At 42.1% G+C, this 17,882-nt stretch overlaps 1 protein-coding gene across 1 annotated transcript; it reads left to right on the forward strand.

Moving 5' to 3' along the window:
• Window positions 1-9,569: 9,569 nt before the first annotated feature.
• Window positions 9,570-14,336, forward strand: KBTBD6 (kelch repeat and BTB domain containing 6). The gene has a single exon (XM_007528617.3). The coding sequence runs from the start codon at window positions 9,869-9,871 to the stop codon at window positions 11,879-11,881; it is 2,013 nt and encodes a 670-aa protein (XP_007528679.1). The 5' UTR covers window positions 9,570-9,868; the 3' UTR covers window positions 11,882-14,336.
• The last annotated feature ends 3,546 nt before the right edge of the window (window positions 14,337-17,882 follow it).

The raw sequence follows: 17,882 nt of genomic DNA on the forward strand, positions 1-17,882 counted from the left end.
CCCACTACAGTTGGGTACCGGGGGTTTGAAGGCAGGTCCTTGTTCACAGTAATGTGTGTGCTCAACCCAGTGCACCAGAAAATGGGAGCCCATCCCTCCCCTCTCTTATGGATCCAAGGACAGTTGCTGATTTTTGGTTTGTTCAACTTTTCACTTGAATTTTGTATAAAGTGGTAACTACAAACTCCTCACATGTGAAAATGGAATTACCTTGTTTTTGTTAAACTGTGACACATGAAGTATGTATTGCATCCTTAGAGTTTTCCAGCAGTATTTGGTGGTTAGAACAAAGTGTACTGTCCTTTCTACTTGTGTTCAAGATTTGTACTTTCTGGGGCAGAGTGGTGGCACACCTGAATGAGCGCACACATTACTATGTGCAAGGAACTGGGTTTGAGTCCCTGCTCCCCATCTGCAGGGGGAATGCTTGGGATATATCCCCAGGAGAGGAATTATCAGGTCATCGGATAGGTCCATTTCTAGCCTTCTGAGAGTTCTCCAGACTGCTCTCCACAGGAGTTGGACCAATTGACATTCCCACCAGCATTGTAGAAGGGCTACCCCCTGAAACCTCTCCAACATGTGTTACTGTACTTTCTGATGTATGACATTCTCACAGAGATGAAGTGGTATCTCATTGTTGTCTTAATTTGCATTTCTCTGACAACCAGTGACTTGGCGCATTTATTCATATGTCTGTTGGCCTTTCGGGTCTCTTTGATGAATATTCTGCTCATGTCCTCTCCCCACTGTTGGATAGGCTCATTTTTTGTTGTTGCTGCTGAGTTTGGTGAACTCTATATATTTTGGTTATTAGCCTTTTGTCTGATGCGTGACATGTAAAGAGCTTCTTCCATTCTGTAAGGTGTCTCTTTGGGTGGTGGTTTACGTTGCTGTACAGAAGCTTTTAAATTTGATGTAGTGCTATGGGATTATTTTTTATTTTGTCCTCCTTGCACTTGAATTTGTATCATTAAGGATGCCTATGAGACTTAGATGGAAAAGAATTCTGCCAATATTTTCCTCTAAGTATTTGATAGTTTCTGGTCTAACATACAAGATCTTGATCCATCTGGAGTTTACTCTTATGTGCATTTTTTAAAGTTGTATTTATTACTGTTTATTTCTAAAATATTTTAGTAATTGTTAACACAAGATATAGAGGGAGAAGACGGTAGACCCAAAGCATTACTCTGGCATATGGGAGACCAAGGATTGAACTTGGAACATCATGCTTCCAAGATCAGTGCCCTATTCATTGTTCACCTCCTGGGCCTGAAATATATATATTTATTAATTAACAAAAGAGAGAGGGAGAGATATTTGATCAGTACTTTAGCATATGTTATGCTGTGGACCACACTTGGTACCTCATGTTTGAAAGTTTAGTGCTCTATCCACTTTGTCACCTGCTGGGCTACCCTCTTACTCTTTAAACCATCTCTAGATTACTTATAATGCCTAATATAATGTGAATACTATCCCAAAAAGTAATAAATGTAAATACAATTAGAAAGTTGTTAGTTATTATGTGTATTGTTTGAGGAATAATGATAAGGGGAAAAGTTTACACATAGTTGGTACAGATACAACCTTCATTGGCTGGACATACTATATAGTTTGTATTTTTGATCCAAAGTTGATTGAATCCTGATATACTGTAGAACCTGGTAACCAGAGGATCAACTAGACTGAGACAAAGTTTATAAATACAAGCGTAAAATGCTTTTGTAATTTTTTTTTTCATTGCCACCGAAGTTATCACTGGAGCTTGGTGCCTGAGTTTACTGCTCCTGGCAATAATTTTTCCCTTTTATTTCTTACTTTCTTCTTTTAATCTGATAGGACAGATAGAAATTGAGAAGGGATAGAGAATGTTCCATCCTCTGAAGGGAAGCTGGACAATATACTCTATGCTACACCTGAGGAAGATGGGACCTGAAATTGGGGCAGCTTGGAACGTTCCTACTTATGACCACAGAATGTGAGCTCAGATCTACAGGGATGCAGAGGCCACATAGGCTCCTAAGCTGAATATGGGCCCCAGATCACATCAAATCGATGGAGTTTACAACCAACAATATTTATATACCTTTCCCATATTTGGGAGCTACTCTCTTCCCTGATCCAGCTTTCTGGTCCTTTTTCCAGCTATGACATCATCTCCCCAGACAATAATTAGGACCCACCTGCATATTAGATTTCAGGCTCAGGCAAAAAACAAAAACAAACAAACAAACAAAAAAACCCAGTATAGCCACAGGCCCTTTGGAATATAACTAAAATATGCCTACTAGCTATCTACAAAACAGAGCCCCCCCACCCCAACTCTTCACCTGCACTATTCCAGACTTTAGGTCCATGACTGGTCAACAATTTGTTTGGCTTTGTAATGTTAACTCTCTTGATGCCGACCAGACTTCCCTGGACAGACAAACCCACCAATGTGTCCTGGAGTTCTGCTTCCCTAGAGCCCTTCCCCACTAGGGAAAGAGAAAGACAGGCTGGAAGTATGGATCGACCTGTCAACGCCCATGTTCAGTGGGGAAGCAATTACAGAAGCCAGACCTTCCACCTTCTGCATCCCACAAGGACCTTAAGTCCATACTCCCAGAGGGATAAAGAATAGGAAAACTATCAGGGGAGGGGATGGGATACAGAGTTCTGGTGGTAGGAATTGTGTGGAGTTGTACCCGTCTTATCCTATCGTTTAGTCAATGTTTCCTTTTTATAAATAAAAAGTTAAAAAAAATTGAGAAGGGAGGGGAAGATAAAAAGAGAGACCTGCAGGTGGGGAGCTGGGGCTCAGACCTGGGTCTTCATGCATGGTAATGTGTGCTTAATTGGGTGGTGATGACCACCTGACCCCCACTTTTGTAAATCTTAAGCAATTGGACTAAATCAAGGAATATTTTTGTATGCATAATGCTGAATACTAATTACACTGTGCAGTAGAAGGTCTCTTTTTTTCTATTTTTGTTTTGTTTTGTTTTGTTTTTGTTACCAGAGCACTGTTCAGCTGTGGCTAATTGTGGTACAGAGGATTGAATCTGGAACTTTGGAGCTTCAGGCATCAGTACAAGGTTTCTTCAATAAAATATTTTATTTAAGGGGCCAGGTTAAGCGTACATAATACAAAACACAAGGACCCCCTAAAGAATCTCAGTTAGAGGCCCCAACTCCCCACATGCAGGGGCGATGATTCACAAGTGGTAACGCAGGGCTGCAAGTGTCTTTCTCTCTCCCTCACTATCTCCACCCCTTCTCTCAATTTCTGTCTGTCCTATCCAATAAAATAGAAAAATTGGCCACCAGGAGCAGTGGTGCAGGCACCAAGCCCCAACAATAACCCTGGGAGCAAAATAAATAAATAAAAATAAAGTAAAGTATTTTATTTACAAGTACTGTTATTAAAATTCAATTTAAATTGTTATTATTCTTATTTTTAAATTTTTATTTAAAGAAGGAAATACTGACAAAAAACATAGGATAAGAGGAGTACAATTCCACACAATTCCCACCAGCAGAACACCGTATCCCATCCCATCCCCTGATAGCTTTCCTATTCTTTATCCCTCTGGGAGTATGGACCCAGGGTCATTATGGGGTGCAGAAGGTGGAAGGTCTGGCTTATATAATTGCTTGCCTACTGAACATGGGCATTGAAAGGTTGATCCATATTCCCAGCCTGTCTTTCTCTTTCCCTAGTGGGGCAGGGATCTGGGAAGGCAGGACTCCAGGGCACATTGGTGGGGTCATCTATCCAGGGAAGTTCAGGGTTTGCATCATATTAGCATCTGGAACCTGGTGGCTGAAAGGAGAGTTAACATATAAAAAGCCAAACAAATTGTTGACTAATCATGAACCTAAAGGCTGGAATAGTTCAGATGAAGAGTTGGGGGGTATATAGCCCATGACTATACTAGTTTTTAGTTCTTTTTTTCCCCTTGAGTCTGACATCTGATATGCAGGTGGACCCAAGTTATTGTCTGGGGAGATGATGTCATAGCTGGAAAAAGGACCAGAAAGCTGGATCAGGGAGGAGAGTAGCTCCCAAATATGGGAAAGGTGTATAAATATTGTTGATTGTAAACTCCATCGATTTGATGTGATCTGGGGCCCATATTCAGCTTAGGAGCCTATGTGACCTCTGCATCCCTCTAGATCTGAGCTCACATTCTGTGAACATGAGTAGGAACATTCTAAGCTGCCCCAATTTCAGGACCCATCTTCCTCAGGTGGAATATAGAGTCTATTGTCCATCCTCCCTTTGGAGGATGGAACATTCTCTACCGTTGTTGATCCACATTGGGGGCAAGGTCCTATGGGGGCCCACAAAGAGGTCTATTGTGTTGTTTCTGATAGAGATGACCAGTAACAATGGAGAAAAGAATCTATTCAAGATCTAGGCCCATCATGTCTGTTTGGAAATCTCAGGATTCCCCGACTAGGGCCCCAGCTGATGGCGTGGCCTGATAGTGACTAAAGAGTCATTGTTAAAGTATGCTACTCTCTTGCCCTTATTCAGCTTTTTTAGTCCTTACTTTGATAAGGTTAGCTTTGGAGTGACTAAGGGAAGTATAATAGGAAGTAGTAGGAGAAGGGTATTTAAGTCTAAGTAGACACTATTTCATTAGGAACTTTATGGTGTCTTTTTAGGTCTTTCTACTTGCTTGCTGCATATACTGACTCACTGCAGACTATTGTGCACTTTTGCTTTCAGGTATATAGTTTGCCCTAATTTATAGATACATGTGAACATATGCTCTATCTTATGGGACCTGGTCTATATCTAGGTTTTGGGACTTCGATAGGAAGTGAACCACCTAGAATGGAATTAGAGAATCCTATGAAAGGAAAGGTCTCTAGGGAGTGAGGTGGTAGCGCAGGGGGTTAAGCTCAGGTGGCGCAAAGCGCAAGGACCAGTGTAAGGATCCCAGTTCCAGCCCCCGCTCCCCACCTGCAGGGGAATCACTTCACAGGCGGTGAAGCAGGTCTGCAGGTGTCTCTCTTTCTCTCCCACGCTCTGTCTTCCCCTCCTCTCTCCATTTCTCTCTGTCCTATCCAACAACAATGACATCAGTAACAGTAATAACTACAACAATAAAACAACAAGGGCAACAAAAGGGAATAAATAAATATTTAATTTTTTAAAAAAAATAATAAAAGGAAAAGAGAAAGGAAAGGTCTCACCTGAGTAATGAGGCTGAAGGGTTGACATTAACTTTGAAAAACCCGTGTTAGGATTTGCTGTATCATACACACCATCACCATATTTTATGTCCTTTGACATTATTTGTATATAGCTATACCATCAGTTGCTTCTGTTCTCCCTGGACTAAGTTTTTAAGAGAGTCAACATATCAAAAACTCAGCCTATGTATTAAAAAGACTCAGTTTGTGCTTTAAAAACTTTTGAGATATTCAATCAGTTTTTCCCCTCTCATATTACTTAAATAGTGATTTATATGACTACAGGTTAATAGGAGTGTACATAAACACCATTCTTACCACCAAAAGACTGTGTCCCATCCCATCCTTCCCCACTGCCCTGTGAAGTTGAACATCCACCCTCACCCTCAACCCAGAGATTTTTACTTTGGTGCCCTACTTCAAACTCAGTCAGATTCTGCTTTGAATTTCCCTTTCTGTTAATCTTTCTCAACTTTTGTTTATGAATGGGATCATCCCATACTCATCTTTGCCATTCTGACTTATCTCACTTAACATAATTCCTTCTAGCTCCATCCAAAATAGGTTAGAGAAGGTGAGTTCATTGTTCTTAATAGCTGTGCAGTAAAAATTGTTATTTAACTGGAGCTGTTCAAATTGCGTTTTCAGAGTCATTCATCCCAAGAAACTGGAATACACATTTTACTCAAGTCCAAATGGGTCATTCTCAAGGATAGACCATATGTTAGGCCACAAAGACAGCATCAGCAAATTCAAGAGCATTGAAATCATCCCAAGCATTTTCTCAGACCACAGTGGAATTAAACTAACACTTAACAATCAACAAAAGACTAGTGATAGTCCCAAAATTTGGAAGCTCAACAGTACACTCCTTAATAACTACTGGGTCAAAGAGGAATAAAGGAAGAAATCAAAATGTTTTGAGAGTTCAATGAAAATGAAGACACAAGCTATCAAAATATTTGGGACACAGCTAAGGCAGTACTGAGAGGGAAGCTCATAGCCATAGAAGCACACATTAGGAAACAAGAAAAAACAAATAAACAGCCTGACTGCACATCTTAATGACCTAGAAAAAGAACAAAGGAACCCTAAAGCAACCACAAGGACAGAAATCAAATGCAAATTTAATGCTATCCCCATCAAGATCCCAAGCACATTTTTTAGGAGAATAGAAAAAATGCTACAAATCTCTATCTGGAAACAGAAAAGACCTAGAATTGCCAAAAGAATCTTGAGAAGAAAAAACAGAACTGGCGGCATCACACGCCCAGATCTCAAATTGTATTATAGGGCCATTGTCATCAAAACTGCTTTGTACTGGAACGTCAACAGACACATTGACCAGTGAAATAGAATTGAGAGCCCAGAAGTAAAGCCCCACACCTATGGACATCTAATCTTTGACAAAGGTGCCCAGACTATTAAATGGGGAAAGGAGAGTCTCTTCAACAAATGGTGTTGGAAAAAAATGGGTTGAAACATGCAGAAGAATGAAACTGAACCATTATATTTCACCAAATACAAAAGTAAATTCCAAGTGGATCAAGGACTTGGATGTTAGACCACAAACTATCAGATACTTAGAGGAAAATATTGGTAGAACTCTTTTCCGCATAAATTTCAAACACATCTTCAATGAAACGAATCCAATTACAAAGAAGACTAAGGCAAACATAAACCTATGGGACTACATCAAATTAAAAGCTTCTTCACAGCTAAAGAAACTATTACCCAAACCAAGAGACCCCTCAGAATGGGAGAAGATCTTTACATGCCATACATCAGACAAGAGGCTAATAACCAAAATATATAAAGAGCTATCCAAACTCAACAACAAGACAACAAATAAACCCATCCAAATATGGGGAGAGGACATGGACAGAATATTCACCACAGAAGAGATACAAAAGGCCAAGAAACACATGAAAAAATGCTCCAAGTCTCTGATTGTCAGAGAAATGCAAATAAAAACAACAGTGAGATACCACTTCACTCCTGTAAGAATGCCATACGTCAGAAAAGGTAACGGCAGCAAATGCTGGAGAGTTTGTGGGGTCAAAGTAACCCTCCTACACTGCTGGTGGGAATGTCAATTGGTCCAGCCTCTGTGGAGAAAAGTGTGGAGAACTCTCAGAAGGCTAGAAATGGACCTACCCTATGATCCTGCAATTCCTCTCCTGGGGATATATCCTAAGGAATACAACACATCCACCCAAAAAGATCTGTGTACACATATGTTCTTGGCAGCACAGTTTGTAATAGCCAAAACCTGGAAGCAACCCAGGTGTCCAACAACAGATGAGTGGCTGAGCAAGTTGTAGTCTATATACACAATTAATACTACTCCGCTATAAAACATGGTGACTTCACCATTTTCAGCCGATCTTGGATGGAGCTTGAAAATTTCATATTAAGTGAAATAAGTCAGAAACAGAAAGATGAATATGGGATGATCTCACTCTCAGGCAGAAGTTGAAAAACAAGATCAGAAGAGGAAACATAAGTAGAACCTGAACTGGAATTGGTGTATTGCACTAAAGTAAAAGACTGGGGGGTGGGGGGTGGGGAATACATGTCCAAGAAGGATGACAGAGGACCTAGTGAGGGTTGTATTGTTAAAATGGACAACTGAAAAATGTTATGCATGTACAAACTATTGTATTCACTGTTGAATGTAAAACATTAGTTCCCCAATAAAGAAATAATAATAATAAAAAAGATAGACACCTGTAGACCGGCTTCACCACTTGTGAAGCGACCCCCCAGCGACCCCCCCCTGCAGGCAGGGAGCCGGAGGTTCGAACTGGGACCCTTTCTCTGGTCCTTGAGCTTCACGCTATGTGCGCTTAACCCGCTGCGCCACCACTGGCCCCGAGCTCCAGCATTTTATAACTCTACTATTTGATATTCTGGAATGGTGAACTATATAGACAATGCTATCAGTGGTCCCAGATGTGGGGGAGTAGGGGAGGAGGAGGACAAGGCATAAATAGATTGAACACAAGATTTTTAGGGCAGTTAAACTATTCTATAAAAGTATTGACTATATATGACTATGTATACCTTTTTCAAAACCCATATAATTATACAATATAAAAAAATGAGCCCTAATATAAAATAAACTTTTTTGTGTGATTTCATTTACTAAGGCATTGCTAAGTTGTGGTTAATAGTGGTACTGGGGTTGAACCTGGAGCTTCAAACATGAGTCTTATATAATCACCACCATTTCAGTTTTTCCAAACGCTAGACGAAAAGCTAAAAACATTCAGACCTATATTTTATATAACCACATACGCACGTAGTTCATTAATTTTACTAGCATCCTGTAGATATTTACACTATGTCCCTACTCCTAAATTATATGCTATAATTGATAATTAGTATAAGCTCATTACATGTAATAAGTGCAAACACTAATACAAGATGTTAATAATATGAAGTGTATGCAGACTTGCTGTGACTTAAAAAAATTACTAAAGAGAAAGAACTAGAGCCTCAATCTGGCACAGTGGATGTGGGGGTTGAACTTGAGACCTCCTGCTTGGGAGTCTAACAGTGTATCTGCTGTGGGTCATCCTGGTCCGTCCTGTGACTTTCTCGTCTTTTCTCCAATAAACTGAAACGTGTACAGAATAAAATCTAGCGTCTTGGTGGTGGCAAAAACCCGACTTGCAGGTTCCGATTTCATCCGGGGTATTGCGTACGCCAGAGGAATGAATTGGCACTTTCAGTAATAAATAAATAAATAAACCTTTAAAGTGTTTAAAAATAAAAATCTAGCAACTAAAAAACTCAAATGGATCACTGCAGAAACCTAGAGGACTTTTAAATTTTTTTCCCCCTACAGGCTGTGATTTCAAGTTCTCTGTTTCATTTTCTTCCAAACGCTAGACGAAAAGCTAAAAACATTCATACCTATATTTCAGTTGACCACGTACGCGCGCACTTCATCAATTTTATTAGCAGCCTGCAGACATTGACGCAAAGCATCCTATATACGCTGCGCACTTTCTTTCATCTCATCTACGCAGGACGCGACATGAACAGCGTCGGATAGCGTCAGGTGTAGTCGTGAGAGAATGATTTTTCAACATATTTGAAACAGGAGACGGTTCTGAGAAAGAAGCCATTTATTAGACACAGAATAGGCCTCCGATGCGGATTCCAAACCGAAAAAAAACAAATGAAAAAAAAATTACGGATTTTCAAACTCCGTCATCAGAAACAATGAACGAGCGATAATTCTCGCGATATTATCGAAACTACTATTCCCAATATGCAAAGCGGCCTCTGTGCGCCAGCCTATGCCCAGGAGTCTGGCGAGCCCGGCATTCCTCGAGGAGCGAAGGGCAGCCTGGGAGCGGTAGTTCTCCCTACCGCCTACCCGTCTTGCCAACGCAGCGGTGGCGGCTTTCTTGGCTCCTGCCAGCCGTTCCGGAGCGGGCAAAGCTGAGGCAGAGAACGGGCACAGAACTGGAAAAGGGTGAGTCAGACACTGTCTACGCGATAAAGGGAGGTGGCATCGTGCAGTAGGGCTGGAATTAAGTAAATGGACACGCGCTGCAGTGTCTCTGGAGATACCAAGATCTTAGTGCCAGTCAGAGGAGGGTGAGGAGGAGCCAGGTCCTTGCACCCGATCTCGTCCTCGGCTCCCACCGCCATCGCCACCATGCAGTCCCGGGAGGAGGCCCAGCGCTCTCGTCGCCTGGCCAGTCCCCGCGGTGGCAAGCGACCCAAGAGAATTCACAAACCCACAGTCTCGGCTTTCTTTACCGGCCCAGAGGAGCTGAAGGACGCGGCCCACTCTGCAGCCCTGCTGGCACAGCTCAAGTCCTTTTACGATGCAAGGCTGCTGTGCGATGTGACCATTGAGGTGGTGACGCCCGGGAGCGGGCCGGGCACGGGCCGCCTGTTCCCCTGCAACCGGAACGTGCTGGCCGCCGCGTGTCCCTATTTCAAGAGCATGTTCACGGGCGGCATGTACGAGAGCCAGCAGACCAGCGTGACCATGCACGACGTGGATGCCGAGTCCTTCGAGGTGCTGGTCGACTACTGCTACACGGGCCGCGTGTCCCTGAGTGAGGCCAACGTGGAGCGCCTCTACGCCGCGTCGGACATGCTGCAGCTGGAGTACGTGCGGGAGGCCTGTGCTTCTTTCCTGGCGCGCCGCCTGGACCTCACCAACTGCACCGCAATCTTCAAGTTTGCGGACGCCTTTGGCCACCGCAAGCTGCGCTCCCAGGCCCAGGCCTTCATAGCTCACAACTTTAAACAGCTGAGTCAGATGAGTTCCATTCGAGAAGAGACTCTGGCAGATCTGACCTTGGCTCAGATGTTGACTGTCCTCCGCCTGGATAGTCTAAACATAGAGCATGAGCAAACCGTGTGTCACGTGGCAGTGCAGTGGCTGGAGGCAGCCCCCAAGGAACGCGGCCCCAGCGCCGCAGAAGTCTTCAAGTGTGTCCGCTGGACACACTTCGCTGACCAAGATCAGGATTACCTGAAAGGACTGCTGGCCAACACCATTGTGAAGAAGCACTGCCTGGACCTTATTGAAGGAGCCCTGCAGATGCGATATGGGGACATGTTGTGCAAGTCTCTGGTGCCAAAGCCCGAGGCCAGCAGCAGTAGCTCGGTTGTGCCTGCCGTAGAAAGCCCACCCCAGAGGCTGGGTGTGTGTGCCAAGAAGATGGTGATCCTTTTTGGACACCCCAGAGATCCCTTTCTCTGCTGTGACCCATACTCTGGGGACATTTACAAAGTACCATCGCCTGTGACCTGCCTTGCCCACACTAGATCTGTAACTACCCTAGCTGTCTGTGTGTCTCCTGACCATGACATATACCTAGCTCCCCAGCCCAGGAAGGACCTCTGGGTGTATAAGCCAGCCCAGAATAGTTGGCAGCAGCTGGCAGACCGCCTACTCTGCCGTGAGGGCATGGATGTGGCATACCTCAATGGTTACATTTACATTCTGGGTGGGCGAGACCCTATTACTGGGGTTAAACTGAAGGAAGTGGAGTGCTACAGTGTTCAGAGGAACCAGTGGGTCATGGTAGCCCCACTACCCCATTCTTTCATATCTTTTGACCTTATGGTAATTCAAAACTATCTCTATGCTCTAAATAGTAAGCGCATGTTCTGTTTTGATCCCAGCCATAATATATGGTTGAAGTGCGTTTCTCTTAAACGCAACGACTTTCAGGAAGCCTGTGTCTTCAATGATGAGATCTATTGTATCTGTGATATCCCTGTCATGAAGGTCTACAATCCAGTCAGAGGAGAGTGGAGACAAATGAATAATATTCCTTTGGTGTCTGAAACCAATAACTATCGAATTATCACCCATGGCCAGAAGTTGTTGCTGATCACTTCACGCACTCCACAATGGAAAAAAAACAGGGTGACTGTGTATGAATATGACCTGGTGACTGACCAGTGGATTAATATAGGTAGCACATTAGGCCTCTTCCAGTTTGATTCCAACTTTTTTTGCCTCTCATCTCGAGTTTATCCTTCCTGTCTTGAATCTGGTGAGAGTTTCCTCACTGAGGAAGAAGAAGTACCCAGTGAGTCTAGTACTGAGTGGGATTTAGGTGGATTCAGTGAGCTAGATTCTGAGTCAGGAAGCTCGAGTTCTTTATCTGATGATGATTTATGGGTACAGGTAGCACCTCAGTGAAAAGCACTGGCTAAACACACCTTTTTTTTTGATAGGTTGATTGATGCTTTAAAGTGTTTTCTTCCTGCTTTGGGAATCACAAGGACATACCCTTTCTGCTTGCTGCAAAGATGAAAAAGCTGATTTCAGTTTGGGCTGAGAAAGGGGTATTTGAAATACTAGTGTATTTAATGTTACAGAATTTAAGCACTCAATGAAATCAACCTATTTATGTAATTTAATGTTACAGAATTCAAACACTCAAAGAAATCAACCTATTTAATAAATTACTGTCCTACAAGTCCAGTATTTTGATTTTAGTGTATTATTTTTATTATACTACTAGTGTTTTATTTAAATTTTTCATTTTGTTTAGTGCCACAAGTACTGTAACTTGGGCTTTGATTTTTATAATAAGAAATTGAATGGATAGGAGATACTAAGCAGGGTTGTGAAAGTTACCTTTTTCTTTAGAGTAGTTTATAGAGTCCCATATTTTAAACTAGTGGGTTTTTACAAAATGTGTTACAATTTAGTTTGCTAGGTTTTATTTTCTTTTTGTGAAGAAAGAAAAATACATATATGTTTAGTACAAGTGGTGATTTTATTTGTATTAATGTACAGAAATGCTGTAAATTCACTGAAATTAAAAAAAAACAGGCTTCTACTGTTTGACAGTACTTTCAGTTTTAATTTTGTAATGTAAAATGTGTATTTGCAAAGAGCAACAATTCTTTTCATCTAAAAATTCATTCTAATAGTGCCATTAACCATCTAAAAACCTCAAGAAAACAAAACAAAGTAGTTAACTTCCTTTCAGGTTCATGTTTTCTAATCCATACTTGACACATGATTCATTTGATTAGAGGACTAATTCTTTTTTTTCACTGAACATGATAATGTAAATTTTTATCCATTGTTTTAAAAAGTTTGTGTGATTCTGACAACGTCTTGGTGTTCATCTTAAAGAATTTGTCAATAGTATGTGATTATTTATTGCTTTGTGAAGTAATATTGGTTTTCAAAATATTGTATAAGCTAAAAACAGTATTTTACTGACATCAATTATTGTGTGTCTATCAACTATAAAATCAAGTGCCAGCAGAGAACGTCAAAACTTTAAGTTGTGTATAGAACTGTTTTGTGTGACATTGACATATTCTGTCAGTTTTGTAGTCACTAAATGTTATCAGCTTAAAGGTATTTTTGTATTAAAAGTTTACAGTTAAAATAACACAAGTCAATGATGGCATTTGGGGCCAGTTGTGAAAATATGTTTCGTCTAAAATATTTCTCTAAACAGTGGTATACATGGCTATTTTATTATGGGATTTGTAGCTGTTCTGTGTTTCTCTGTGAACCATGCTTCTTCAGTCTTGTTTCTGTCATGTGTAAGGTAAAGTCCAGAAAGAGGCTAAACCGCATAAAATTAACATTGTTAAATTAAAAAAAATAGGTGCTTACCTCATGAGGGTTTACTAAATATGATTGTTATGATTAATAATCAGATGCTTATGGCATTTAAGTCTTTCATATCCTGTTAGAATTGTTAATTTCCTAAATCTTCATTTAGTTCTCTCTTGTTTATTCTCTATAGTGACAGAAAAGTAACATTTTGTTTTTAAACCAGATCACTGATCAGCTCTGGCTTGCAGTGATGCAGGGGATTGAACCTGGGACTTCGGTACCTCAGGCATATGAGAGTCTCTTTGCATAGCCATTATGCTATCTACCCCTGCCGTGCCCAGAAAAGTAACATACCTTACACTCTGGCAGAGTGCAAAGGAATGTGTTTTTGGGTGGGAATTGATTTTTTTAAAATTATATATATATGTATATATATATATGCATATATGTAATACCATTTCACATCAAGATGAAAATGGAGAGAGAGAGAGAGACAAAGATTAAAAAAATAAAATCTTAGCCAATTGGGTTGGCCATCAGAAGAGTCCACAAAACATTCCTGTTTAACATTTTTAGTGAAATAAAATGCTTCTTGTAGCAGTGTGTGCTCCTGCGAAAGAGCAAACATGCCCTTACTGTCTAAAGCTAAACTTCGTTCATTTTTGACAACACGCACTATATTTAATGAAAATTGTGGGGGTTTTTTGGTCGTATTTATTTATTTATTTTTTACCAACTTCTCTTCACCAGTAACTTCTTGTTGATAGCTTTTTCTTTTATGAGACTGAAATAGGACACAGCTGATCTCAATCAGATTATCCAGGTACAGAAGTAAGGTATATAAGCAGTTTATAAATGACAAATCCTCTAATTTGTCATTTTCAACCTTCGAGTTGAAATATAAGCTAAATAGTAGCATCTTGGATGACAAAGAGGTTTTCTGGGAAGAGTTTTGGTTTTGTGATGTGATTGTGAATTAATGAATAAATGTTAACCATTGTTTCACAGATAAGTGATTTGTGTGTGGTTAGTTACAAATAAAACTGGTATTAGAAACCAGACTACCTGACTTTTTGATTTCATGTCTCTGTTGTTTGTGCAGTGAATGACACTACCGGTATTGTTAAAATTCCTTCTTGACAGAAAAGCATCCTTTTCTCGTTTATCAGTTTTGTTCACTGGGGCTCACTAGAATCAACCACTCCTGGCAGCCATTTCCCCCCCCCCATTTTACTCGATAGGACAGAAATTGAGAAGGGAGAGGGAGAGTGAATGGTAAGCACCTGCAGGCTTGCTTCATCGATGGTGGAGCACCTTCTTGCAAGTGGAGAGCAGGGGCCTAAACTCCTTTCCCTGCTGTGGTCCTTGTGCTTAATACTACATGCGATTAACCAGCTACGCCACCGTCTGCCCCCTCCCCCCATCTTTTCTATCTATAGCTGTAGTCTGAAAAACTCAAAGAACCCAGATTTTGCAAGTTCTGTGTTTTTGGTTGTTGTTTGTTTTTTCCATCACTGGAAAGCCTTTATTTTTCTTTTGCACACAGTTTGGCTTTTGAGGTCAAGGGGATGGTACCAGAGAGGTCTCTGGTGCTGGGGCTAACAGATAATTGATGGTGTTTGCAAAAGTGACAGACTTGTGGGCATAGTAGGACAGCTGGGACTACTGGGGGATGGGTGGGAGTGGCTGGGGCTCAGCAGAGGGAGCAGCCTACCCACCCTTTGCTGGGAGTCCTAGTGGACCCAACAGAGAGCTAGCATGGCTTGTTGCTGAGCATGGAGGGTCTGAGTGACTATGCTTGTGTGCATGGCTTTGTGTGCCTGGGAATAGGAGAGAGCTAGCTGCCTGTGGATCTAGCCCTCCAAGTTGTCTGTGTGTGTGTGTGTGTGTGTGTGTGTTTGTGGAGTATACAGTGGGGGGAGACAGTTAAACAGTAGGGTATAGTGGTAGGTGGAGCAGGAACAGACCAGCCAGAGTCTGGAGGTGGAAGCCCCTGTCATATAAGTTATTTTCAAAGCAGGATCCATTGTCCATATGGAAACCAAGGCCTGAATGCTGTGGCCCCGGGAAAGTATTGATATTCTGATCGTTTTGGATGGCATTTGAGACTGAGTAATAGGAAAGGGCACATCCCTTGAAATGTAACTTGGGCTTCCCTTCTGTGGTTGTGGTTAAACTCACACTGGTTTTGAAGCAGACTCCTAGACATGACATAAGCGGGCATTCTGCAGAGATGCCCTTGCTCTCCATGCAAATGTAGCACTGCGGGGTCACAGGGCAAGGAAACAGGCTCAGAGTATACAAGCTGGGGGTCAGATTCCCCTCCAGCACTCACAGTATAGTCAGCACAACAGTATAGTCAGAAAAAGAAGGTGGAGCCCCCTCGTGTCATGCCAGCTTCAGTCTTCTGGTACAATAGCAAATGGAGCTATTCTGAGGTCCACAGATTTGTACTGAAGCTCTGTTTTATGCAATGCAACTGCTGGTACAGTGCTAGATAGCTTGAAAATTCTGTTAACTTTAAGCAACAGGTGTCTAGGATTCCCCAGAAGATAAATTTAGCGACTGACTTACTTAAATATAGATTAAAGATGGAATTTTTTTTTCCTTTTCCTTTTCTTTTTTTTTCACCAGAGCACTGCTCATCTCTGGCTTATAGTGGTGCAGGGAATTGAACCTGGGACTTTAGAGCCTCAGGTGTGAAAATGTCTTTGCATAACCATTCTTAAAAAAATGAATTTAAGGGAGCTGGGCGGTAGTGCATCGGGTTAAGTGCAGGTGGCGCAAAGCACAAGGGCTGGTGTAAGGATCCCAGTTTGAGCCCCCGGCTCCCCACCTGCAGGGGAGTTGCTTCACAAGCGGTGAAGCTGGTCTGCAGGTGTCTATCTTTCTCTCCCCGTCTCTGTCTTCCCCTCCTCCATTTCTTTCTGTCCTATCCAACAACAGCTATGACAACGACAACTACAACAAGCACAACAAGGGCAACAAAATGGGAAAAACAGCCTCCAGGAGCAGTGGATTCATAGTGCAGGCACCGAGCCCCAGGCAATAAGCCTGGAGGCAAAAACAAATAAATAAACCAATGAATGAATAAATGAATAAATAAATGAATGAATGAACGACATGAATGACACAGAGAGAGTAGGACAGAGACAGAATGAAACATAATACAGTGGCCTGGGCCACAGCACAGCGGGTTAAGCATACATGGCACGAAATGCAAGGACCAGAGTAAGAATCCCAGTTCAAGCCCCCGGCTCCCCAGCTGCAGTGGGGTCGCTTCACAAGCGGTGAAGCAGGTCTACAGGTGTCTATCTTTCTCTCCCCTTTCTCCGTCTTCCCCATCTCTCTCGATTTCTCTCTGCCCTATGCAATAACAACAACCTCTACAACAACAACAACGACAAGGCAACAAAATGGGAAAAATAGCCTCCAGAAGCAGTATATTCGTAGTGCTGGTACCAAGCCCCAGCCATAACCCTGGAGGCAAAAAAAAAAGGAGAAAGAAAGAAGAAGAAAGAAAACACAGCAGTGCTCTACAATTTGTGAAGCTTCATCTGCTGTCCTGGTGTTCTCATGGGTGCCAGGGGCTTCAGGATGGAATCATAGTAGCATCTGCAACTTGGTGGCCAAAAGGCAGTAAAATATAAAGCAGGAATAATGGTTAATGTTCGCATTTCTCTGATGATAAAAAAAAAAGACAAAAGGATTAATGAACAGGAAACAAAAAGTGGGAGTAGAACAGATGAGAATATGGATTTTAGGATGATAAGGAGCTAGGAAGTTTATTTTAGATATGTTCCCAAGGACTCACGACATTAGTAATTTTTGCCTGAGCTTGAAAGCTAATATTCAGGTGGACTAAAAATATTGTCTGGGAAGATGGTGTCTGAGTTGAGAATAAAACTAAAATGTTGGGTTAGGCCAGAGAGTAGCTCCCAAACTTGAAGAAAGTATATAAATACAATTAAATGTTGACCCCACCCATTTGAAGGTCACTTCCATCAGGAACAGCATCATAAGCCCTTCTGAGGGCCTCTCTGGGACCCTGGCCTTACTATAAGGCAGCAGTCATAGGGTCTGCCCTGCTCTTCGAAGGGAGGTTGGAGCATCTTGCTCTGCCACTGGAGGAAGACTGGTCCTGAGATAAGTGCAGCCTAGAATGTTTCCAGCTGTGACCGTGGACTGTGAGCTCAGATTGACAGGGACTCAGAGGTTGTATAGGCTCCTGTGCTAAATATGAATAGACATGGGCCCTGGGTCAGGTCAGTGGTTTCTTAGGAACATACCTGTCACCAAGCTGCCGATGCTCCCTGGACAGACAACCTCAGCAATGTATCCCTGAACTTCACCTAGTCAAAGCCTTACCCCACTAGGGAAATATAAACAGCCTGCTGGTATGGATTGACCTGTAAATGTCCATGTCCAGCAGAGAAGCAATTACAGAAGCCAGACCTCCCACCTTCTGCACCCCATAAAGAATTTTGGTCCATACTCCTAGAGGGGGAGAAGTTTTAGGGGGAAATGATCAGAGGGCTCTGAACCCCAATTCCACCAGGACCCAGAGAAAGAAGAGGACAAAAGAAAGGACACTCCAAAGTAGTAATGGATGTAG

The sequence above is a fragment of the Erinaceus europaeus genome, chromosome 5 (genome assembly GCF_950295315.1).
Source record: "Erinaceus europaeus chromosome 5, mEriEur2.1, whole genome shotgun sequence".
NCBI lineage: Eukaryota > Metazoa > Chordata > Mammalia > Eulipotyphla > Erinaceidae > Erinaceus > Erinaceus europaeus.